The 25,082-nt window shown below is 41.7% G+C and overlaps 2 protein-coding genes across 13 annotated transcripts in view; one reads left to right on the top strand and one right to left on the bottom strand.

Annotated features, from left to right (window-relative positions):
* LOC105928119 (vacuole membrane protein 1) overlaps positions 1–16,766 on the bottom strand; it is an 85,492-nt gene extending 68,726 nt beyond the window's left edge. For 2 of the 11 annotated variants that reach the window (XM_036143421.1, XM_036143426.1), the window contains exons 1-6: positions 9,283–9,372; positions 8,337–8,475; positions 6,910–7,082; positions 6,765–6,820; positions 2,658–2,748; positions 1,405–1,515 (exon numbers count right to left, since the gene is read on the bottom strand). In XM_036143421.1, coding sequence (XP_035999314.1) covers positions 1,405–1,515; positions 2,658–2,748; positions 6,765–6,820; positions 6,910–7,082; positions 8,337–8,427 — 522 coding nt within the window. In that variant the 5' untranslated portion in view covers positions 8,428–8,475; positions 9,283–9,372. Of the gene's footprint in view, positions 1–1,279; positions 1,810–2,403; positions 2,471–2,564; positions 3,270–6,764; positions 6,821–6,909; positions 7,083–8,296; positions 8,476–9,282; positions 9,404–13,803; positions 13,995–16,679 lie in introns of those variants that run through there. The other 9 variants (XM_036143424.1, XM_036143425.1, XM_036143423.1 and 6 more) reach the window with 9 other exon arrangements.
* On the top strand, positions 14,065–22,227 carry LOC110368689 (rab11 family-interacting protein 3-like). 2 transcript variants are annotated; one of them, XM_021317870.2, is made up of 12 exons: positions 14,065–14,222; positions 18,220–18,342; positions 18,436–18,594; positions 18,784–18,886; positions 18,997–19,047; positions 19,982–20,038; positions 20,150–20,203; positions 20,317–20,376; positions 20,489–20,553; positions 20,692–20,737; positions 21,779–21,813; positions 21,897–22,227. In XM_021317870.2, the coding sequence occupies exons 2-12, from the start codon at positions 18,296–18,298 to the stop codon at positions 22,102–22,104; spliced, it is 885 nt and encodes a 294-aa protein (XP_021173545.2). In that variant the 5' UTR covers positions 14,065–14,222; positions 18,220–18,295; the 3' UTR covers positions 22,105–22,227. The 2 variants fall into 2 exon arrangements, with proteins under 2 accessions (XP_021173545.2, XP_021173546.2); XM_021317871.2 differs by lacking the exon at positions 14,065–14,222 and adding an exon at positions 17,859–17,879.
* Positions 22,228–25,082: the final 2,855 nt, after the last annotated feature.

Below are 25,082 nucleotides of genomic sequence, written 5' to 3'. Positions count from 1 at the left end.
ATGAAACAATCAAAATCGCCTGATTCTGAGCTGCACGATCAGGGTTTTAGTCCATGTTTGAGAAATGCAGTTAAGTACAAGTTAGCATTGTGATAAAGTTGGGATTTTAGCTCTGCTAAAATTACAATTTCTTTCTACTAAGTAACAAGGCTGTCTGCACTTCACCTTTTCTAATAAAGCCAGCATAATTATTTGAAATCAAAGCAAATTTATGGCACATAAATATCTAACTAATTATTGCCCCTGTATTGTTTCTGGAAATCTATCTTTTTTGGGGGAAAAACAAACATTGTTTATATCCACTATGCTTTGAGGTAAATAAAGGAATATTTTTAGACGGCACTCTACACCAGCAGGGCCAATAACAGTGTTTAACATGCTGTATCTTCCAGGCTGGAGACAGAATGTTCAGTAGCAGCAGCAGGAAGGAGCATCAGGTTCTGTCATGAACTCGGTGACACCACAGCCTGCAGTAACAGCCACCCCCACTAGGTGGTGATATAACCCTTTAAACCCTTGGGCTGGGAGTCAAGGAGGGGGGGGGGGGGGGGGTTAGAAAAAATAATAACAACAACTCTCATATTACATTTTGGAGCGTCACAGTTTGGGCTTTAGAAAAAACACAGCAGAATGGAGGACACGCACTTCAAATTTTCCAGTTCGGGCCCACTGGGCATGAGCACCCGAGTGTGACAGTGAACTCCTCCGATGACAGATGGACTGGAAGCAGTAAGGACCAGCAGATGTTCTGGTATCAGAAGTACAGAAACAACACCCGTCGTCCCCTCCCCTCCAACATCCCCAGTGCCCTGAACCGAGGCGCTCAGAGATTAGGACTCTTTGGGGGAAAACATATGGGGGGGGAAAAGAATAGGAAAGAGGGAAGGAGTGAGTAAAACTGGGAACGTAAACAGAGAAGAGGCATAAAAAGGGGAGGGGGGTGACAGAGAACATGAGCGTGAGCAAAACATCGGGGAGATGGAAAGAAGGGAGAAAGAAAGAAGAAAGAACTCAGACAGGGGAGGGAGAGTGTTTTTATCCTCGTGTGCACTCAAACAGAGGGGTCAGTGAGTGCAATTGTTTTTAGTCTGCCTGTCAACACAGTGTGGCCACCACACTGCCTTTCCATCCCCACCGCACTCTGTGATGCATACGAAGTGCAAAATGCATAAAACGACTCCAGAAAGCTTCTTCTTTTTTTCCCCTTTTTTACTCTTCTCAAAACTCTGCAGCAACACAACAACAGCATCGACCGTGCCTTTAAAAAAAAAATAACAACCTGCGTCACAGGCTGCGCCACCATCATCCGCACTGTTTGTGGAGCCGTCATAAACCAGCGTGGGGAAGTGAAGAGCTGCAGCGTGGAGGAGTCAGGCAACTGGCGCTGAAGAAATGTTGTCTTACCAGGTACAGCAGGAAGGTGTGCAGGCCAGTGCCAAGCCCGACAGAGGAGAGGATCCCCAGGCCAACCCAATAGGCGCACCACAGTGTCTTCTTCTCCGTGTAACGCACGTACTGCAGGGGCCAGAGGGACAGTCAACCACATGGTAGAAGCACATGCATAGTGTGAGGAAAGCAAGGGGGGGGGGGGGGGGGGTTGTGCGAGAAAGGGAGGGACAGGCACAGAGAGAGAGAAGGTACATGAGTGAAAGTGTGAAAAAACAGAGGGTACTTTGAAGGGTGGGAGAGGGCAAGTGCGCAGGAGAGAAACAGAAGAAGAGAGAAAGAGAAAGCTTAGAGGGAGAAGGTTGCTGAGTGTCGAGCGCGGAGCCGTAGGGTAGGAGTGTTCAGCACTCAGAGAAGAACAGCACCATTATTTTATTTTTTTGGTGGCAACCAGCTCTTACACAACAAGTAAAAGCAAGACAAGCCAAGATCTAGCTGTCTCCCACTCGTTCTCTCTCTTTCTTTCTGCTGCTCTGCCACTATCACCCCATCACTCCATTTACACCCCCCCCAGCCAGGGCAGGTTGTTTCCAGGAGGAAGAATCAAGAACCCAGATTACGGGAAAAGAGGAGGGGGGCTTTAGAGGGTTTGGAGGGAATGTGTATGGGGAGGGGGCGGGGGAGGGCTAACCAAAGACTCAATTTCCCAGGAAACCCAGCAAAACAAAAACAGCACATACTGTCTCTCTGTTTGCTGGCAGAGTGCTGGGAAGTGAGGGGCCAGCCATGAGCAATTGTTACGTGCAGTTACTGAGAAGTGATTACACAACTCCCCGGTCTTTGCGTACGGCGGTGGAAAAAAATCTTTGAAAATATTGCAAATAAAGCAGAGCTGGTGGAAAAAAAAACTATGTGGAAGGGTTGTATGCAGATCTACAAAAACAACCTGCTGGGAGTTTTTAGGGAAGTTAGAAAAAAAGTACATGTGACACTGTGCACTCGGTTACAAGCAAATACCTATTTAGAAAGTAGAGCGCAGAGAAAAGGTATTTGCACCACTCTTAATAACTTCATCTTGATCGATCTAATGAGACAAAATGATTGACAAAAAACACAATAGCAGAAACAACTTCAAACAAAGTATGTGCCTCTTAAAACTGTAACCTACAATACCTTACCGAGCTTCTCCTCTTAGGTTGGACTAAAGTGGTTATGTCATTGACAGTCCCTATGGCATTTCTATAACAGCAAAACATGAGGAGGGCAGTCACCTTCTGATGTGGTCCCTCAATACGGTAAGCAATAGACAGAAGGATAAGAATCATCACAAGGCCAAACACCGTCTGTCTTTGATGCCAAAGCCTGGATAAAGAAGACAAAGAAAATGAAAGTAGGATGAACACGATGTGAACATAAAATAGTAGAGACAAAGAGAAGAAATGCGTTTAAAGATAGAAAAGGGGGGGGGGATTGGATTAATCTTGAAATATGAGAGAGTAAAAAGAGAAGGATTTTATCTGTGGAAAAGGAACATGGCTGCTGAAAAGTAGTCAAGCCTCAACAAGTTTTATTCAGCTTTCAAAGCAGCAAGGTGTCATCACCATGCACCGTTTTTAGCCCTTTAACAGAAACACCCTCAGATCTGACACAGCAAAACTCTACCTTGAACGGTGGTTAAATATAACCCCCGCTAACATGGCATGGAAAGAAAAACTGGGCAAAAAGGACCAAGACAAGCGACGGTGCCTTCCCAAAAGTATTCTGGAACTTGAATTACGCCCCACAAAGTCAGAATTATGTTGTTTAAATTACAGGCCAAACATTTTTTTTTAAATCAGAGAGTAAATTCAGAGTTTAGAGAAAATATTCCCCAAATAACGAATCCACAATTTTTTTTTCTTGAGAAACAAATTGTCTGTTATTCCGACACTGAAGATACGCATAGATCAAGTAAAAAAGTATTTTTCAGATACCTTTAGTTTTGCTTCGGGATGTTCAAATCGGAACTCCTAAGCTCTTTTTGTCAGACTTGAGTCAACTTCTCTGTTGATAAATTTGGACAGGGAAAAGGCTGAAGGAAGCATTAAAATTGTTGAGGGAGAAAGGTGGGCTTATCTTCCTCAATTTTACTTCAAGACAACTCTGATTAGATGATTTGATGGCCAGTGTAATCCTCATTATGGCTCAAAATGGAGAGAGGTAGAAGGCTTAGTGGGAAAGACATTACCAATCTACACCCTGTTCAGAGAACACTCGGCTCCCTAAATCAAAAGATTCAAGTAAATCAGGGATATCAGTTGAAGGACACAACTAAAATCCTGAAAGATTTGCATATGACCCCAATTTTAGACCAGTAGATGGGATTCTAGATTTAGTGTCAGAGTCTGATCTGGTGAACCCGAATTCAGCCACACACAGAGCCATGTTTAAGAGTTTTATTCAAGAATGATGAGTTGTGGAAAGAGGGGCCGGAGACTGTAATGGACTGGAGCTGGTGGATAGTGACGACAGGAGCCGGCAGACGTGAAGGAGCAAAGGCAGGCGGACGTGAAGGAGACGGCGAGGCAACGACGAGGGACGAAGGCAGGCAGGGGGACGAAGGACGAGGGAAGAACAAAGACGTTCCGGCGGGGAAGAGCTGACTGAGGAGGGCTTAAGTATGCTGGTGGACTGGTGGATTGAGTAAGCCTAATTAGAGGCGGCAGGAGTGATCTGGAGTGATGACTGGGGGTAACCAGTCATCACCAGTGTGAGTATGAGAAGTTGCCTAGGAATTGAGAAGCATCTTCAGCTTCAAACCAGAAGTCCGTTAGTTTTATTTTTCTGGGGGGATTGATCATGACCTGGGTGACTGAGAATCTTCACCAACCTAATGCACAGAGGTTTCAAGGAAGAGACATAACTATAATCCCAGGTAAAAATAAGCAGATTTGTAAAATAATATATTGGTTGAATTAAAAAAAATTACAAATCAGCGTGGAATATCTGTCATAGCTGTACCGATTTAATAAATATTGGTACCAATCCACATTAGTGAATATCTTGAGGCAAGAGTTAGGGTGTTCATCCTGCAATTGGTGGGCTGCCGGTTTGATCCCCCGCTTTGGCTGTTTCAGTCGTTGTGTCCTTGGGCAAGACACTTCAGTTGAAGTTTGCCTGCTAGCGGTGGTCAGAGGGCTCGGTGGTGCCCATGTATGGCAGCCTCGCCTCAGTCAATCTGCCCCAGGGCAGCTGTGGCTACTAACATAGCTCACCACCGTCAAGGTGTGAATGTGTGAATGACTGATTGTAGAGTAAAGTACTTTGGGGTCGTCGGACTAGTTAAAAGCACTATACAATTTCAGTTCTTCCTCTTTACATTTAAATCATTCAGTTATGGTCTATATAAAGTGGAACTGCAACTTTAATTTACTCTCATGTCCCATTTTTACCTCTGCTCTGAGGTGCTACTCTGAGGAGAGCAACTTCTTTTGGTGCTGTCTCTTTAAATCCAAAGGAGCCACTTCCCACCCCCTCCAGGCTGCAGAGAGTGTTTGTCTCCATCCTAATCAGCCATCTTTGTAGTATGTTGGGGGACAGAGTTATGAACAACAGAACATTTTAACTTATTCGCTAGTAGCTTTGCCATCCTTCAGCTTGGACAATCGCTCCTGAAAATAAACATGGCAGGCTCACCAGCAATTGGTAAGCTCGAGATCCATGGCCATGTTTAGCAGTTCCTTAGCAAATAACATAACTGTAATATAATTGTTTGAAATGTAATAGAGAATAGAGAAAACTGAACCGCTTGAAAAATATGACCCAAAAAATATAAAGATATCTATGCAGCTTCTGGACGGACTAGATTCAGAATTTTTGCACTCTTCAACACAAATAAAGTTCTTTAAGGGCTAAAAAAAGTGGATTGTGCATATGTCTTCTTTAACACCAATGATATAAAATGTGAGAATTTACATGATGTCATTTGAGGTGTCCTTTCTGTCTCTTGCAGCGATCTGAGGGGTACAAGCCCTACCTAAAGTGCTGGCAAGTCAGAGCCAGAGAAAATGCAGCAGTATCTGGATAAACTTCTTGTAATTACACAAATGATCAACCAAAGACTAATATTTGCCAGAAAAAAAGTAATACAATGACTTACCCTCAACGTGGTTCTCAAAAAATAAAACAGTCTTTTGGATGGCTTGTATCATATTGTTATGCACCATTTTCACTCATATATAGGATTTGCTTTCTTTCTTCTTTTTTTCCCCCTTTTCCAGCTATGTGAGTCAGAAGAAGTAGCAACAATACGACACATTTGTTGTGTGCAACGATTTTAAAAGAAGGCTTTGTGTTAAATTTACAATAGGGATTTCTTGCAAAATACCAATCCCTACTCTTGCAGTTCATTAAAAACAACTGTTTACAACCTTAAGAGCAGTAGAGGAAAGGCAACAGACAGTGTGATGTCCCGTGGACTCTCTGCTCATATGTTTTATTTTACAAACCACTTGTAGAAACATTCATAATGAACTTGCTCCATGCTTGCAACCCATAACACTCTTCCTTGTATGCCGGCGCAGCAGTTAGAACACCATGTGTTTTGAGCGTCGGGTAAATAGTAGCTTCTCTAAGTCAGAGCACTGCTTGTGGTGCTTGTGGTTCACCACATCCTCTTGTAGCTTTAGCATAAACACGTTGTCCTGACACGCTTAACCGCAAGGGGCCCCCCTGAGAGTACACTCTGACCTTCTTCTGGGCCCTTGGTGTCAACAAAGACTATTTGATGAGTTGAAGACATTTTGTACTGTACGTGGAATGTGCACCATGGCGAACTCTGACGTAGTCTGCTGTTATGTTGTTGCTCTGCTGGTATGAAAACAGTAGTTTGTGAGGTGGAGTTTTGTTTTCTAGCCTACAAGTAGGGTAATTATGAGGCATAATAGAGACGGATAATGATTAGAAAAGCATGTAATGTCTCCTGGGAATCGTTAAAGGCATTTGGTTGAGTCTAAACTATGACACTTGAGCTGATAACACTGAGACAGTCAAGGTCAGCAATTGTCTAGTGTCTGGGTTTTTGTTTTTGTGAAAAAGCATCCAAGTTATGTAAGATGGCCTGTTGCTATTTCCTCTGCTTGTTTGAGATCAACTGCAGCATCTCTAGCACCTTTATATAAAAAGAGAAACTGAGGTATAAGCTATAAACTCTGCTAAGATGTTTTCAGCGCCACAGAGAGGCACAATAAGGACACAGGATACATTATCCAGTCTCCTCTTTTTTGGTCAGTTGAATATTTTCATTTACAGCTATTTCTAAAAGACTGAGTTTCTTTTCCTGCAAAAGTATTAATACTCCATGAACAGTTTTGACATGTTATTGCGTTACAACCACAAACCTTAAAGTATTTTTTTTCGTAGTTCGAAGAAGTAGTAGATCCACACAAAGTTGCACCTAAATGTGGAGAGGAAAGCAAATGGAAAATTGATTTTAAAACCTTTTAACAAACTAAGGCGTATAATGCAGATTTGTATTCAGCCCACCTGTACTCTGATTCCTCTAAATAGCGTCCATGTTAGCGCATTGCCCTCAAAAGTTATTTTTAAATAGAATCCAACTGTGCCAGTTTTCTTGCCGTATATGTGGCTGTTCTGTGAAGGCTTCGGTGTTTTGCCATGAAGACAAAAGGAAGGCAGCAGACGGGTCAGGGGGAAAGCTTTGGAGAAGATTAAAGCAGGTTTAGGATATAAAAGATTACCCTAACCTTTCCGACTGTGGCACAACTGCAAACCTAGCAAGATATAGTTGTTCACCTAAACTGACAGGACTGGCAAGTAAGGTAAGGAAAGGCAAGTTTATTTGTGCAGCACATTTCAGTAAAAAGACAATTCAAAGTGCCGGTATGGTAATAACTGTATAAAGTATATCATTAATCAGATAATCAGCCAAGAAGCCCAAGGTAACAGTGGCAGACCTGCAGCGATGTGACCTGAAGTTAAAAAAATAAAACAATTCCTGCCTTTCTGGCAATCCAATCAGGAGGTCCGGGTGTAGCATATTCCAGGAAACCAACGTTTGTCTGACTGCATTATGTCAAGCGTAACGTTTTGTGCAGAGGCAGGTTATGGTGTGGAGCAGTTTTGGGGAGTGAGGCTTTTAGTCACTTAGTTCAAGTGAAATTCGTCTACTCCTAATGGTTCAGCAAGGCGAGACATTTTGGACAATTTCATGCTCTAACTTTGTGGAGCATGAAGTTTCAGCGTGACTCTCCTGTTTCAACATGACTGCACAACGGGGCACAAAGCGAGGTCCTCGAAGGTACGCGAGTTTGATGTGGTAGAACTTGTCTGGTCTGCACAGAGCCCTGACCTTAACCGACAGGACACGCTTTGAAGGCATTAGAGCAGAGACTGCAAGCCAGACTTTCTTGTCCAACATCATTGTCTAACCTCAAAAATGCTGTCCTGGAGGAATGGTCAAAAAATGTAGACGGCTCGGTAACCTTGTGGAAAGCTTTTTCAAACAAGCTGAAGCTGTTATGGCTGCAAAGGGTGAGACAACATCATAACAAACCCTACAGATAAAAAAATCAGGCCTCATTCAAGTTTACATTTATATGAAAATAAAAACGTTAATACATTTGGCAATGTAGTTTGTATTACTACCCTTTGTTAATTGTGCCTTATGGGGTCGAGACATAAAAAGCATCTTTGGTTCTGGGGACCGGGGTTTGAATCCTGGTTGTGTCAGGAAGGGCATCCAGCAGAAAAATCTTCGGGGTTAAGAAATATGTGTACTACACACCAAATCTAACAGACTATGCTTGGTAGGATTTCTGAAGTACCGTATTAATGTTTTTGTGTTTGTTGATGAAATGGGAAAAGACAGCATTAGCTGCCAGTGTGAGCGTTCAGGTTTTCTGAAACGGACCTGTTTGAAGTGTAGGTTGCATCCCTTCCTTTTTCCTTACCTCCATATCCATCCTTTAAGAGTGATGAGCAGTTCCAGGGAGAAGTAGTAAAGTGTGAGCAGAGGTTTCCTCCACACCACCAGGCTTCCATGGCCTTCCTTGTCTCCTTGCTTCCTCTCCTCCACTGGAAGCTCTGAGTCTGAACCACAAACATGAACCACAGAAATGAACTGAAGAGAATCAAATATATCTGACTAAAATGTGTCAGAAATGCTAGGCAAAGCTTTTGCAAACCAAACGGACATGTTTTAGCACCAATGGATAAAAGACAAGTTTCCAATATGACCTGAGATGTCCCAAAAAACCACCATAACTTTTGTATTCCTTTTTTTTTTCAGGAAGAATCAAGAAACACGACATTCAACACATGTGACAACTTAAGCCTTTATTTGCGAATCCCTGAATACAATGCATTAAAAGGTGTTAATCTTCTGTGAATTTCCTTTTGTCACATTACAACCATAAACTTTTTAGTATTTTATTGGGGGTTTTTAAGCAATAGACCAACATTGCCAAGCCAAATGATACATGGTCTCCTCTTATGTTAATTATTTTTTAAATTGAAAAGGTCTTCATGATGCTGTTGGTTCCTAAATGTTCCCTGACAAACCTTTGAGGTCTTAAACAGAACAGCTCTAGACTCTGTGTACTTAGTAGACGTCGACTTTTGAAGGCCGCTGGTTGCACTGGATTTCATTTTGAAGTAAAGAGGGCTAAATCCAAATGCATTCACATTGGTGGTTTTCTGCTACTTTGTGGAGGTCTATCCCGTACAATCCCAATAAAACTCCAAGTTTGTGGCCATAATGGGAGAAATCGTGTACAAGTTGGAGTGTACACACACTTTTACAAAGGGACTGTACGCTATAATACTCCTTGCACTCAGATTCAAATACATGTGATACATTCAGTCTTCATGGGCATAACATTACTGAATTACTGTTACCTGTCAGTTCTCCGTTTTTATGCCTCTGGACACCGAGACGCCTCTGAGGTTGCTCACTTTCGACTCCCCATTCTGTCATCATTCTCTTTTCACCGACAGGGAGCCCTGCTGAGGCAAGAGACAGCAGAGAGCCCAGCATCACGCAGGCTGCTTGCCCAACTGACACAAGTCCTAAACAAACAGAAAGTGTCACACAACAGCGAATCAGCCCCAAATCTTCTAAAACTTCTGCCATTCTCCGGCCAGGCAGCCACTGTTTTCCCGCTGCTACAGCCTGCATTTTACCGGGAACTCCTTCAGGCCTGTGCATGATTTAATGACTGCTTTGAGTGGCATATGGTTTTGACACTGAGAGCACATGAAAGCCTCCTCCGGAAAGTCTTTTCCGTGCGTTCGCTATCTCGCAACAGACTTTACATGGTTGTTCCATGTGAGAGGAATTTTAATATTCTCTCAATAAACCAGAAGAACAGTCGGGGGGCCATCCCACTGCAGTCCAGACCAGATCTTCAAAGTCCGCAGTTCACATCCATTTCAGTTCTGTTTTGTCAAAATGCCTTTTAACTGTGTCTCGGAGTCAAACGTTCGGGTATCCTTCCAGAAGCTTCTCACAATAGTTTGTTCCTCCTGACAGAGTGGGTGTAGCTGAGTCAGGCTTTGATCACACACACCTTTTCAGCTCTGTCCACAAATATTCTATGGAACTGAGATCAGAGCTTCCTGATAACCACATCCAAAATGTTTGCTATGATGTCCCTAAACTGCTTTCTAACTAATTTGGTGGTATGCTTGGGGTCACTGTCCATTTATTTTATATTTAATTTTTTTTCCATTTTGAAAGCCCACTCGCACCCAAGCTTTAACATCCAGGCACACAACTTGAGATGAAGCCTCAGTATTTCCAAGTAATGTCCATTCTTACGACGCATCCATGATCCATAATTTTTGTCCTGATATCTTGGCTGATTTCTTGATGATGTCACACAAGGAAGGAGGACATTTGAGGTCCTGGCTTAAAATACATCCACAGGGGTGCCTCTCTTTAACTCCAGGGCTGTGAAATAACTGATTAATTGACTAATTTAAAGTTTACGTGGCATCGTTTAAAGCTACTGTAACCTTAATGTATGTCCACTTCTGAATTTACAGAATGTAATTGGAAATGATAGAAAAATATACATACTATTGTGTTTCCACACAGTAATTGTAAACTGATGGTTTCAGCTCTAAGTACAGTCCCTTATCTTGCCAGAAGGTTTAAAAGCTCCTGTGCCTTGAGCTTTCATGACGTGCGAGATGGATTTTAGTGCATCGGTGAATGCTATGACCTATAGGCCGTTGCTTTGATGTAACAATATGGTGTGAGATTCTACAAAAGAGTTAGCATTTTGTTTTCGTTTCATTTATTTAAATGAAGTCTGCACAGGCGCCTGAGTATCCCACTCCTGAGTCTCTGCTCCCTCAGGAATCTGTCAGCGAGCAGTGAGTCGGGGAATTCTGACACTGAGGTATGCAGCTCACCATCTGGTGGAATTTTCAGTTCGTCAAGCAAACACAGACACATAGGCCAAAACTGAACTTCACCATCCTGTGCTCTAGGTTTGGGCCTCTGGCGGGCTCCTCTTTTGATACTCTTACACTCAAAGGGTTTCAAGCATAGGCGTCGTCAGACCTGGCCTGCCGGGGTCGAAGCCCCAAATGTTTATTTAACAGATATCAAGATGGAGGAAATGTAAAACTGCATGTCTATTAAAGCATGCATGAAGCCCCTAAAATATCATTAGCATTCCTTGTGCAGATTTGTTTACCTTTCATACAATAACTCAGCTGCACAAACCTTGTCACTACTAACTGGAAAAAAATTAGAAATCAGATCATCTGCACACACAAGGCCCTGCAGGAAGTGTGGCTGGGACTGCTGGAGAATAAGACAGCAGGTCTTAGTTACGTCCCCCACATCAACAGGTCGCAGGACTTTTATTCAACTTGGCTCATTAAGGTGGTCTGTAATGTTTCTGAAGTCTCTTGTGGAAACAGTGAGGATTTCGTTACAAGACAAAATAGCTATAAGAAACGCAAAAAAAGAAGAAATCTTGACATTTTAGAACATGCTGAATTACTTTATCTTCTCTCAATGAGTCAAACTTTGGTACTCTTATTTTAATGTCTTATTTCATGTAAAGGCCTTGCAAAGTTTTTCTTTGGTCTTCGTTTTCATTTTCTACCCAGCTCTTGTACTAGATCAGTGATCCAGTTTACATCCCGGAACATGAATTAATAAATCTCACCCATCTGTTTTATAAAATCCTTTTAGCGGAAATTTGTTCTGAATCTAAAATACGCACACAAAAGAAAACCCGACCCAAGCATTTATGGTCGTGAAAATGACTCGTCTTTAATGGGAAGACACCTCCAGCAGAGCCTTAAATGCTGTGACAGGGGTTTGACAAGACAGAGCAGACACACAAGAACACCAAAGCGCTGGTCCTTTCTATTATAAGTTAATGAAAAAGAAGCAGTAGCTTCTTTAGTTGGTTCACTTAGAAAGAAACACAGCTAATCAGGTTAGCTCTGAGTCAGTAGTAAGATCTATTGGATAAAGAAAGAGTACATATAGTTAGTGGAAGCAACAGATAAATAGAAGGCTGAAGAGCTAACACAGAAAGAGAGTAAAGTGTATCATCTCCAGAGAGAGAGCGGGAGGTTGTTGGCAACAACAGCTCAGTCAATCTTCCCTTTCAAGAAGCTGTCACGACCAAACATAAACGCTAGGCAAGACATTAAAAAAAGGAGAGAGAATACTCAGTTAATGGCTGCAATAATTGCAGATAATGCATAGCTGGTGAGGAGCAGGAGAAAGCAACAGAGTGAGGAAAAGTGGTCATTATGTCCTCCAGCAGCCTAGGCCTAAAGGTGGTGTCCAAAGTTGGTCCTGAAGAGCCGCAATCCTGCATGTTCTAAGCGTCCTGGTTTAACGCAGCTAAACCTAATCACTGCTTATTTAGTAGACCTCTGCTGACCTTGATGACAGACTGAGAAGGTAAATCGTTTATTTGAATCAGATGCGCTGGAGCAAGGACAGATCTAAAACACGCAGGAGACTGACCCTGAACGACTGGAGTTGGACATAACTGCTTTAGCAGCATGACAGCAGAGAAAGCTCAGAATAACCTACGTTTCTCTACCTATACGCTTTGTCAAAAAGGAAAGTTTTACCTCTGGGCTTGAAAGTAGACAGGATGTCTGCTTCACGGACTAAAACTGGGAGTTGGTTCTACAGGAGAGGAGCCTGATAACTAAAAGATCTGCCTCTCATTTTACTTTTGGAAACTCTAGGAACCACCAATAAACCTGCAGTCTGTGAGCAAAGTCCTCTGTTGGGTTCATATGGAACAATGGGATCACTAATATTTAATGAAGACAATGAAGCGCCCTCCACCTGTCAGTTGAAAACCAGCTTCCTGACTGACTGCCAGTAGCAGGTGCGGCTAGGGAGCATCGTCTCTAACTTCCTGATAGTATAGAATTACAGTAGTCCAGCCTTGAAGAGACATCTCTATGAACTAGTTTTTTTCTGCATCACTCCTGGGCAGGATATTTTTCAACTTGGCATTATTGTGAAGGTGAAAGGAGGAAGTCCTAGAATAGGGGATTAAAATAAGATTTACTAAGTGGAAGCATTTATATGGGAATATGTATAGACTCTGTACTGCACTGATTTCTACAGTGGAAGGTTATGCTTTTTTATTTAGTTGGGAGATGAATTCTGGGATTTCTTTCCTTCAGGTTTGATTCAAGACTGCTTAATTTTTTCAGTGTAATATACGCAAGGACCACACAGATGAAAACAATGATTTGAAAATACGAGGTGTTTGCTGGACTCTGGGCTCTCTATGGGAACTGCAAACAAAAGCTTTTCATCAGGTTTTTAAATCTTCAGCACACACCACACCTTAATAGTTGTTCTTAAGAAACCCTGTAATTTGTTCTCTCTGGCTGCAGAGCAAAGCATTCATTGTACAGCGAGAAGGTTTAACGGTGTGATTTAATGTAAAATATCCTGCTTGCAACCTCAGTGATAAGAACAGTCGGTACGAAACATGCCCCTCATCTGCAAGAGCAGAGTATATGGTCTGGGATGGAACAGCTACCCTGATCATTGATTAGGATTCAGATGCATACATCAAAAGCCCAATAAACAGTTTCATAACACCACTGCTGCCTGTGTGAGACACGGTAGTGCTGCTCCAGCACTAGATTGTGCAATCGCCCTCCTTCCAAAACAACCCGGACCTGTTGAGTAACTCAAGCACGAGAGACAATAAGAGACTCAGCGCACAGCACATACAAAGTCCAGGAGGAGAAATTCAATAAGCCGTAATCAGTCCCCACATCTCAAACAGTAACAACCAGTGTGCTCTGAAGGGAGTTTATAAATTTGCAGAGTGTAAAACAAAGGCAGGCCTTGTATAGAATAATGCTGTGTGTTAAAGCGATGCATTATGTAGAGAGTAAACTCACCAATCAGCCGGTGTTTCTTCCACAAGGATCTCTGAGCTCAAATAAAACCCTGTGCTGGTGCTCTACTGGTTATATAGGGCAACAGAATGCTACCCATGAACTGCATCATAACTTGAGTCCAGGGTGTGGTGATGAAGGGGGCCAGTGAGGGATAGAGTACTGATACAGGGTGGTTGAGGGAAGAAGGGGGGCTGATAGAAAAGAGACACAAAAAGAGGGGGAGATATCATCATTTGCCCACTGAAACCCCAAGAGAGCCAGTCTAATTAAAGATCTATAAATAAATGGATAACTTTTGGAGCACACTTCAAACATGAACCAGTTCTCTGCAGGGCTTCTCACAGAGAGCGAGTGAATGGCAGCTGGGCAAAGAGGGCAACTTACTCCCAAACTGGCCACGAGAACTTCACAGTTTTCAGGTCAGAGCGGCAATCCTCAGATGCATTTCAGATTGTTTAAGAATTTTATACCCCTCTTACTCTATCGTGGTTCTGCTAAATATTCATATCACGACATGCCAACATGCGGAGTTTGTACATCATGCTCCGGCGTCGCCTTTCTGAGCAACTGACACTGTAGCATATGCAATTTGATCTCCAGCAAAGTCAGTCTGCAATGGATGTTTTTGGACATGTGGACAAATTGCGTAGCAACTTTGATTCATCATGCATACAGCACAGATAGTGCTCCGAACTAATATTTGCCCTCTTACCGATTTTATTTTCTGTTATTGCTTTTTTGTCCTGCTTAAACGTTTCAGTTCAAACTGTTCAGTTCAAATGTAACCTTAGTAGTTTAAAAAGGCTGTTTTCAAATGAAGAGTTAATTCTTTAAGTTATAAAAGATATCTTGACTAACCCGCACTTATGAAATAAGCAACCTTTTCATTGTTGAATCAGGAATGGACTGCGATTAATCATAATTTTTGGAAATATATTAGTTGAACTAAATTTTGCTGATCACCCCAAAGCCTGAACAATACCAGACCTACTGAATCCAGAAATAATTTAAATAGAGCCTCTCTGACAACATCAAGCAGGATAAAGTATCTCAAAAGTTAATACATTTATGCCTAGAAAGACATTAAAGACTAAATCCGATGTGGATGTCTTTCAGTCCAGAAAGAGTTATTAAGCCGTCTTGGAAAACACAGTGAAAAATGGAAACGATGATGATCCTTCCCAGGAGTCTCTGGGCTATAAAAGTTACTCCAAGAGACCCTAAACGACTCAGTCCAGAACCACATCTAAAACACTTCAGCCCTTGCTGCCTCAGTCAAGGTCAGAGTTCAAGATTTAACGATTAGAAGAAGACTGATGGCATCCATGAGAGATGCTGACCAAGAAGAACATAAGGCATGTGTCATGTTTGCCAAAAACAGCTTGATAATCCCAAATATTTTTTGCAAAATTATGCTGTGGACTGATGAGATGAAAGTGGGACTTTCGGAAAGGAGTATGTCCCATTTAACCTGACACAAAACAAAGACAGAAACCTTCAATTCTGTTCTCAAAGAAAAAACCTGAATGAGAATGCCCAGCCATCAATTTGTGACTTTGAGCCATAACAAAAAGAAAAAGAAATCTGCAAACGCAAATTGGTAAACACATTACAGTACATCATGCAGACACTGTCTACACTGAGGAAGAATCATTCCCCTCAGCATGCTGATTGCTTGATGTGGTTCCAACAGCAGGGCAGTGCAACCCATTGATCAGTTCAGACCATGCCTCTGACCATAATACTACTGCATAAGTGACCCACTAGCCTGACACAGCACTCCTCTACGTATTGTACACCCTTACTCATGCCATAAACAAATATGGGTATAACATACACATCTCAGGACAAAAAGTGCTTTATTTCTTCATGTTTAGACTCAAGCAAAACAGATTATTCGATCGATCGACACATGTGGTTGGATAATTGCATGCAACGGGCCACACTTGAGTTTGGCAAAGCAAGATCTCAAGTCTGATTTTCAAATTTATGGAAAGGAGGAATGTTCGAGAGGCAAACAGCTCCGCTGTAAGTTTTACTCCTTGTCTGCGGAGCATGCATAATGGGGTCAGCAGAAATGAATATTTTGAACGACTTGAAAGCAAGACGTGGCTGATATGTGCAACGAGTGTAGCCTCTGCTGGCTGCCTTGAAACAGTGCCACTGAACATGGATCAGTTTCCATATTCCTAGAAAGGCCCTGTAATATTGCTGTGAGGTAAAATTACAGCGAGGCAGCTAAGTGCATCCAAAATTAGCAATGAATTTAAAAGAGAGGGAGTCCGAGCTGAGATCTGTGTTTGTATTTTGTAAAAGGTTTAACTCATCTATTTTTATTATTATTTACTCTTGATAGTTGTGTTTAAACAGGTCAGACTTTCCCAGGAGTTTTTTTTAAAGTGGTTACAACAGATTCTTTATGAATTGTCCTTCAACTATATCAAACTAAATCAGGTTTGAAAATGAATATACCGTAAATATTTATCAGTCACATTTTTGCCAAAAGGCAATGAAAAAAGTATCCTTTACTTTCATGTGTAAGAGCATACTGGTTAATCATGAAGATGGAGGTTTATTACTTGGCTCCTGTGAGTCCTCATGTTTTTCTGTTGTTTTTCTGTTGCAGAAGTTAATTTATAACAACAGAGTTTTAAAACAATTAAGAATTTACAAAACATACATTCTGTTACATTAATATTTTACAGAATATTATTCACAGCATAAAGGAGAATGTTCTAAAGATGCACTTTTTATACTTCTACTCCATTCTGTTTTTCTTGTGCATTTGTAGAGCCTTTTTCCAAAAGATAGTTTTTCCACAATACTCCTATCTTTGGCTTTGAATTAATTGGAATGCATCCAAATTAGTCACTTACCTGCAGTCACTCAGCTTGTCACCTGTGCAGTGTGTTGTTTCTTAAGTTGGTACCACACTACACAAATTCTGCCCGTTTTTACCCCCGGGAAAAGTCTATGTCAGCAGTATAGGTGGTCATTCGGCAGGGATTGTCCGCTAAAGCAACTGTTAATTTGAGAAGAGGTGAAAGAGTCTGCAAGAGAGTGACGGGAGCCAACCCGACCCCGCCTAAGACGTGGTCACCGTCAAACAAACAAGCTTGATTTTATTTTCAGTGGAGTGTACCCAAATGTATGCATTTGGGGGCGTAAATCGACAATTGAACCAAATGTAAACGCGTGTTGCCGAAAGCGAATGAGGGAAACAACATAGGCTGTTAGCTGTTGTGTTTGCCCTTTTGTTTTCTTGAAACGGTTTATTTGAAACTGTACATAAAAATAAACACAACAGTGTGCATGATACAGACTTTCAACTAACTAATAGGGATAAGGAATATGAAAAAAACAAAACAAAGAAATAGATGGATGGATGTTCATATGCAGTATTTACAACAAAATGCAGTAAATAATGAAGAGCCTTAACAAAACAAACCCAACATTCCACAAATGAGACATAAAAGTATAAATACTCTTAAATTGAAAGGTTTCATCAACATATAAAGCAAGGTGGTTTAGTTGGAACTTCATTTAATTAACTGACATTTCTAAATAAAATATCTTTGTTTATGGTCCTGTCCAAACGTCATGTTGCCTGTTTCAGATTTTAATGATAACATTTTTGGAATAAATCCAACAATAAACCTCATGACAAAATCCAAAAAGAACTTAAAATAATAATTAAAAAAAAGTTTCACACTCTCAACACGAGAATAACACAAACCTCAGTCAAAACTATTCAAATCAAATTTCCATTTCAGAATTCCCTTGTGGGATAAAGTGAAACTATTTTCAGCTGCACTGCTTTCATTTGCTGCTGGAGTGGAACGCCGTAGTCTGTCCAAATATCTTCTGTTACCGCCACCTAGCGGTGTGTTTGTTTACCCTTCAAACTGTTGCCATGGTGAGTTTAGTGCGTCTCGTGTGTGATCCCTCAGCAGGTGCGCTGGTACAGTGTCTGGTCCTGAAGTCTTTCTGTTGTGACACAGAAATCTGCTAAAATCGCTCTGCTAGTGTGAACTACAAGTCTTTTCAAAATCTTTGAAGACTTTGAAAGCAACGTGGTGTGCCACCAGATTTAGCAGCTCTTCTCTCTCTCCTTCTTCCCTTTGTCTCTCCGTCCCATCAAACAGAAAGATAGTGTGAAACAATCTTTTATATTAGCCATGCTAACAAAGTCATATGACCAGTTTCATGTGCAATATTAACTCTGGTTCTTATTTTACTTAATTTTTTTGGTGTTTCTGATAAAGCTCATCCTCTGTTGCTTTAAAACTAACTTTAGATTAGATAAGTTTGTGCAACTCCGTCTGTGTCTTTGCCACTGCCACGCCTGCATTTCCCCCTCGTGGGTCAATAAAGGAATTTTATAGCTTAGTAAAAACTGCCTTCATCTTCCTTTAGAATCTTCATCCCTGGTAAGGCATTGAGACTTGACCAGGACCATTTGGACCCTTCAACACAAATCAAAGGAAGCAAAATGGAGGAACTGCCCCGCATAAGTGACGAAGAGGAGCCTGTCACTGTGTAAGTGTTCTTTTCTTCTTCTTCTTCTTTTTTTTTTTTTTACATATCACATAAAAGGAAGGTGGGCCTACATATTTTCTGGTGTTTTTGCAGAGGAATCAAAGACCTGAGTGAAAGATTTGACCTGGCCCTTAAAAAATACAGACAGGCTAAGGAACTCCATGAAAAACTGATCGAGCAGGGGCAGATAACTGAGGAGCTGATGGCTGAAATGGAGCAAGAAAATCGGACCCTGGTCAACAGAATCCAAGAGTAAGATGCCAAAGAAACTCGCTTAAACTTTTTCTTTTTTTTTTTTACAGTACCATGACATTCACTTGACATGTTATGCGCATTGTCTATCTTCTCTGTGTACACCAGAAATCTAGATGAGACTGGTTTTAAAAATTGCTATGCACCGATGTTCACATTGTCTCACAAAGTGCTCTGTCTTGTATTCAGTTTAAAAGAACAGACAGAAAAGGAGAAAAAATCTATTGAAAAAAATTCAGAAATCCTGCAGCAGAAAGGTTTGGTGTTGAATAAAATGAAGATCGGACAAATGGTGAGTGATGGACCTTCAGTGTTTGCCTTTTTTTAGGATTTTAACAGAAACGAGCTCTATTTTAGATTTAGGCTGATCCTCATTTTCTTGTGGGACTTTGTTTTGTGCAGGAAGACAAGCTGAAGGAGCTGAAGGAGGAAAATGAACAGCTGGCTGCTGAGGTACAGTGGGATTTTTCACAAACAGAAAGCGTTGCCAGAAATAAGCATCCGCTAAGGGCTGACCAGCCTAAGGTTATATGGGGCCATGGACTGAGTTTGATCTATATATAATATATATATAATAATATAATACAATAATAATAACATATAACAGACTGGCGACATGTCCAGGGTGTACCCCGCCTCTCGCCCATTGACTGCTGGAAATAGGCACCAGCAACCCTCGCCGCCCCAACAGGGATAAGCGTGACGGAAAATGGATGGATGGATAATATATAATAATCTTTATTGTCATTGCAATATACATTCCAATTAAATTTGTCCTCTTCATTTAACTCATCCCCTTGGGGAGCAGTGGGCTGCCACAGTGCGGCGCCCGGGGAGCAAGCTTGGGTTAAGGGTCTTGCTCAGAGAACCAGAGTGGCAGTCTGTGGGAGTTGAACCCAGAACCTCTGGGACACAAGCGCAATGCTCTAACCACTGCTTCAGGATTTGGGGCAGTTCTTAGGATAACTGGCTGAGCCTAAACACAATCGCCGATACGGTAATTGATTATTATGCGCTGAGATGTAAAACACAAAGAAAAAATAGCATCAGATTGTAATTTTATAAGCACAACAATCAAACCATGAAGATTATTCTTTGTAAAAGCACCTTGCTAAATCCTTTAAATCTTAAATTTCAAACAACTTAAAATATTTGAATTTACCTATGCTGAAACTGTCAAATCAAATTTAATTGTATACTAATTTTCAACAAACAGCAAAAATAAATAAATAAATTCTGTCATATAAGTTAAGATTCAAGGAGGCCCCTGACGGTTTTGGCAGCAGCTTAGTTCAGTCAGGCCTTGATCCGGCTCTGTGTGTAACTGATGTGAAGTTGTTTGCCTCCTCTTCTGAAACTCTCTCACGCTGAGCTGCTTCTGTTTCAGCTGGATGATCTGGTGAAGGACTGTCAGGGGGAAACAGCAGCTGAGATTGAAATCAAGGTTCATATAAATCAGTTAGAATATATATTCTATCGAACCAGTCTCTGCTCAGATAGTCAAATAACCTGTTGGGTGGGTCTCTTTTGACCTTTATTTCACTGAAAAATAAAGGACAACCAGAAGATTCAGATGGCCCTACAGAACAAGGACGCCCAAATTGAGAGAGTAAGACTACTGTAGTGAGGAACTCCAGTTTATGAAGAGTTTCTTAGCTTCACTTTTAACATGACTGCGTTGAATTAAGGAAGCATTAATCGGAGCATCTTTCTGTCTCCCAGCTGTCTAGGATAGAGAGTGAATGGAAAGGGGAGATAGAAAGGAACGCTACGATCATTGAGGTATGCATCATGATTGTCTCTCTCTTTTTCTTTCTCTGTGTGACATAATCTTTTAATGCTTGATATGCGATCATCACCGTAAACGTTGTGATGTTTAATCTTCCTTCTGCAGGATCTTAGAAAAGAACTGAAACACCTGGACAAGCATCAGCGAGACATTGAGGAGGAACATAACCTGTGAGTACTGAGATGTTAACTCATAATGGTTGGACCACAAAATTAGTTTCCAGAAATCCAGTATGAGTTTGGAGCTTTGCATTCTACAATCAGCTGAGTTTGTCTGGTCTTACGTCTGTCTGTTCTTTGGTTTTACAGAATGGTACTGAAATATGAAGCAGACACAGAGGCCCAGCATTCACTGGTAAATATACTATGCTAACAGATAATTTTGCTGGGTTGTGGCTATGATGCCTTCTTGCACTTTAATATGAGATCATACTGTCTCTCTGTAAATGTAGGTTTGCCTGGAAATTAGTACATTTGTAATCAAAAGATTTCTGGAGAAATACATTTGACAGCAGTGTCATAATGTCAAAGTTCTTACACAGTCTTTACAAATCGGAAATCTTGCTTTGTAATTTTTTTCCAGAGTATCCCAAAAAAAAGAAAATATGAAAATGGGCATTTCACTGCATTTTTGGCCTCTAACCCATTATACGTGAGCATTTTAAATGGGTCTTGGGGCTATTCAACTACGCAGAATGCATTTAAAATACTAACATTAGCTATGGTTATATGGGAAAAATTCATTGATCGGATTGAAATGTGTCTGGACTGAAGAATACATTATTTCTACTGGCACAAAATAAATTAACCCAATCATGATGTGCATTTACTTGCACCAGGCTTTATTTGGAATAGAAGCACTCTGACGTGCATAGATGTAAAATTTCCTTAAAAAACAACAACAAAGGAGAAGTTATACTTCTGTCTGTGCTGAAAACAAACAAACTAACAAACAAACAGACACATAAGAGTGTTAGTTTCATGTCCTCTAAAAAGAAGAATGATATGGTGTTTGTACAATGTGGCCAAGGAGTGAGACTGATGTGTGTGTTTTAACCTCACACGCTGCTCGCTAAATACATGTCTGTGTGCTTAAATATACCGCCATATTTCACCATTACTGGATGGCAAACACAGGGCACCCATGCACAGTCAGGGCAGTTTGCCCCAATCTGAATGACATGATCAGAACAAGTGTTTAGATGGACGCTGTTCACATTATGGATCGGCATAAATCACTCTTCTAATTAAGAATACAATTTCATTCTGTTTGAGCTTAATCTAATCACGATATTCCGATTAGAGTGTTTACAAGATACTTTTTTTCAATTACTTATGTCCAAGTGGAAATAGCTAGTGTGAAACAAAATGCTCTGAAATTCTGTTGTTTTTTCAGGAGGAAGATAACGATGAGCATAACAACAGAAAATGGTACTTCTGTCCAACAATACAGTCAAACACAACAACAAACAGAAATCCCTTTACCCATTTGAGTGTTTTGTGCCTGTGTTCAGCTGGTGGCCCTGTGGAGCTATGATACTGCAGAGAGGAGCCAGGGCAGCCGGATATATGGTCCTTGTTGTCATCCTTTTTGCATTCATCATGGGTTTCCTGGCGACTACCTGCGGCATTCCTGATCCCACTTGCAACTTGTGGATGATGGCATTCGAGCTTCTGGAGCCTTACGGAGAACTTGCCTACAGCAATCCGCCTGTTTTTTGATCCACACAGCATGACTTCACCATTAAAAAACGAAATTATTAAATGGACAAAACTGGAAATGGGTCAGAATAATACAACGATACGACAAAAATAAAACAAAACTGTAATACATTGCAGAAAGTGTTCCCTCTGGTTGTAATTACTAAGAAAAATCACAAGTCTCAAGCTACCACATGTCTGCTTCCTGTATAAGCTTAACACCTACCAAACATAAATATATTACATGGTGTCAGAAAGCTATCAAAGCAGTAATGTAATTTTTATTTTTGACTGGGACGCCATGGATTTATACCAAGAATCTGGGATGTTCCGCTGCCACATTAGCTTTGAAGTTCTATGATATGACAAAAACTGTAGAACTATATTGTGATTCATCAGCACTGGACAGGGAGCTGTGCCGATCCTGTGGCCTTCTCATCTCGATTGATAACTGACGCTGAGACACGCTTTGTACAGATTGAGAGGGAGATGCTTTCTATCATTCCTGCTTGCACCAAGTTTCATCACTACATATTTTGGGAAATGTCACAATTTACAATGACCACAAGCCGTGGGAGGACTTTTACAAGAAACCATTACTGTCAACTGTAATGAGCATACAGAGAATGCGATTGCGACTAGAGTGGTATGACGTCGCAATTAAGTACAAAAGAGGAAAGACATGGAGGTGCCAGAAACATTGTCTAGATCAAAGCTGTCAGATAAGACACCAGAGGCAGGCAGTCTGAAGTGGATCTCAACGCTCAGCTTTCTGTCTGTAAGTGATAACAAGTAGACTGAAATGCAAAAATGCTCCAAAAAGGATCAAAACATTCAACAAGGTTGACTGGACAACAGAAAGAAACTAGCCGTCCCTGTTCAGCTGTATTGGGAATCAAGAAGTAAGCGAGATGTAACAGTAGGAGTAGCGTATAAAGGAATGTGCTGTCATGTCCACAAATCTGAGTGCTGCCTGGTGCTGCGCTGTGTTGTTGCTTCTCACCTTTTCCCCCCCGGGGTGTGATTGGCAGGCTGCTGTGCAGGTGTTCCTCATCAGGTGCTGATTACAGGAGTTTAATAGGAGGCAGGAAGCAGAAGGAAGGTGCCAGAGTTTTAGTTCACCCAGCGTGGATTGCTGTTTGGATAAATGCTCCAAGCCTCCTTGACCACCTCTCTCGGCCCCCAGCCTTCTGCAGTCCTCTGCTGAGATGCTTTTGGAGCGCTCCCTGACCTCCTTCTGCAAGCTGCTTCCACTTCTACTGGGTGTCTGTTCTGGTGCACAGCCCACTTACTTTCACCATTGCTGGCTAAGGCCCACCTGCCTATCCACCCTCCAACTTTCACCTACTCCCCCCATGCTGATTCATCTGCAAAATCAGAACAGAGAATAGGATTCAACACCACCAGCCTCACTGACCTGGCACCCTCAGCTCTCTGTGAGCAGACTCAACGTTCCCTGGATCCTTTCTAATCTCCCGCTGTAAACCCCTCTAGCACAGCTCACGTTCTGTTTGATTCCTTACCTCCCTGTTAACCTTTCTTACCGTTCCTCCTCAGAACCTTGGTAACTCCTCCACCCAAACCAGCCTCCTCCTGTTTTTAAATACATATACACTCAGAAAACTGTAATCCGTCTCCGCACTTTTGTCCCATTCCAAGCCACAGAAATACTCACTGTGGGGCTCGCTGGTGGTGCAGCGGGTAGCGTGACCCATGTACGGAGGCCTTAGTCCTCAACACGGTCGACCTGAGTCCGACTCCGACCGCGGTCCTTTGCCACAGGTCTCTCCCCCTCTTCCACCTCCATTCCTGTCAGCCTACTGTGTTAAAAAAAGCGAGCCACCATGCGAAGACACCATCCCCCATGTGGTTTTGGTGAAGAGCAAACAACCGGCACGTGAAACATTACACTGGCCAGGTATGAGTGCTGAAATTGAAAACATGATCAAAAGTTGTTTTACATGAGCTGAAATTCAAAACTTCCACTCAAGCCAACTGAAAACACCAGAGCTACTGTTTGAAACACTGGCTCCTAATCTGTTAGAATTTGAGGACAAGCAGTACATCGTACTAGTGGACTATGATTCTAAATACATCAAAGTGGAACTGTTAAAAGATACGCACAGCGCACTACTACTGAGACCCTGAAATCTCAGTTCAACAGGCATGGCAGTTGACCAGTCAGCTGCCCAGCTCCATGCATGGGGTAGGAGACATTCTCCATCAGTGATGTGATTTTCCGTACTGTCCTTCTGTCTCCCACCAACCGTACTGGATCCAGGGCAATTCCAGGACAGAGCTGGCCCTCCTAATGAATTTATTAAGCTGTTTTCATACACATTTACCCAGCTAATTTCACTTTCCTGTAGCTTTGGCCCCTCAGGTCACCCAGTACGTTGCTCTGTTTTCCCAAGGCTTGTTGAGAGGGCGGGATTACATGCAGCAAGAAAAACTGTCCGCCACAAGGGTGGTGTAAGGAGCAGTGAGGATTTGACTAATTTACAAACATATCAATTTTATAACCTTAATTTATGACAAAAGTAGTTTTAAATGTTTTAGGTGAGAAAGTACACCTCCAAACTTAATTTGTGAGTCAATTCATCAGGATTATGAGACAATTTTAATTCTGCTCGAATTTATAGGGAGTAGCAGAGACCTGCTGACAGGCCATTTCCAGACTGTAGAGTTAATCCCCGCTGATGCAGCGTGTTGTCGGCCAGACTGTCTGTGATTGCCCACAGACTGGATCTGTTTGTTGCGACTGAAAAGTTAATATAAAGTGTTTACTACATTTGTGGGGAAAATCTGCAAGTATATTAAATGTAAAAATCTTGGCTGGATGTTTTCGGCAATTTAAGTTTATTATAAACCTTTGCGCCACAGATGGGCATGCTGTATTTAATGGTAAAAATAGTAAATGGCTTGTACTTCTATAGCGCTTTAACTGGTCCGACGATCCCAAAGCACCTCACACTACCGTCAGTCATTCACCCATTCAC

The sequence above is a fragment of the Fundulus heteroclitus genome, chromosome 11, assembly GCF_011125445.2.
Source record: "Fundulus heteroclitus isolate FHET01 chromosome 11, MU-UCD_Fhet_4.1, whole genome shotgun sequence".
NCBI lineage: Eukaryota > Metazoa > Chordata > Actinopteri > Cyprinodontiformes > Fundulidae > Fundulus > Fundulus heteroclitus.
This window is presented reverse-complemented; position numbering and strand designations above follow the sequence as displayed.

Bases quoted from the DNA above. Each gene is read 5' to 3' on its own strand.
- LOC110368689 (XM_021317870.2), top strand. From the start codon at position 18,296: ATGGAGGAACTGCCCCGCATAAGTGACGAAGAGGAGCCTGTCACTGT. The intron at 18,887-18,996 runs GTGAGTGATGGA...TGTTTTGTGCAG, and splicing joins AAATGAAGATCGGACAAATG to GAAGACAAGCTGAAGGAGCT. The intron at 20,204-20,316 runs GTAAGACTACTG...TCTGTCTCCCAG, and splicing joins AGGACGCCCAAATTGAGAGA to CTGTCTAGGATAGAGAGTGA.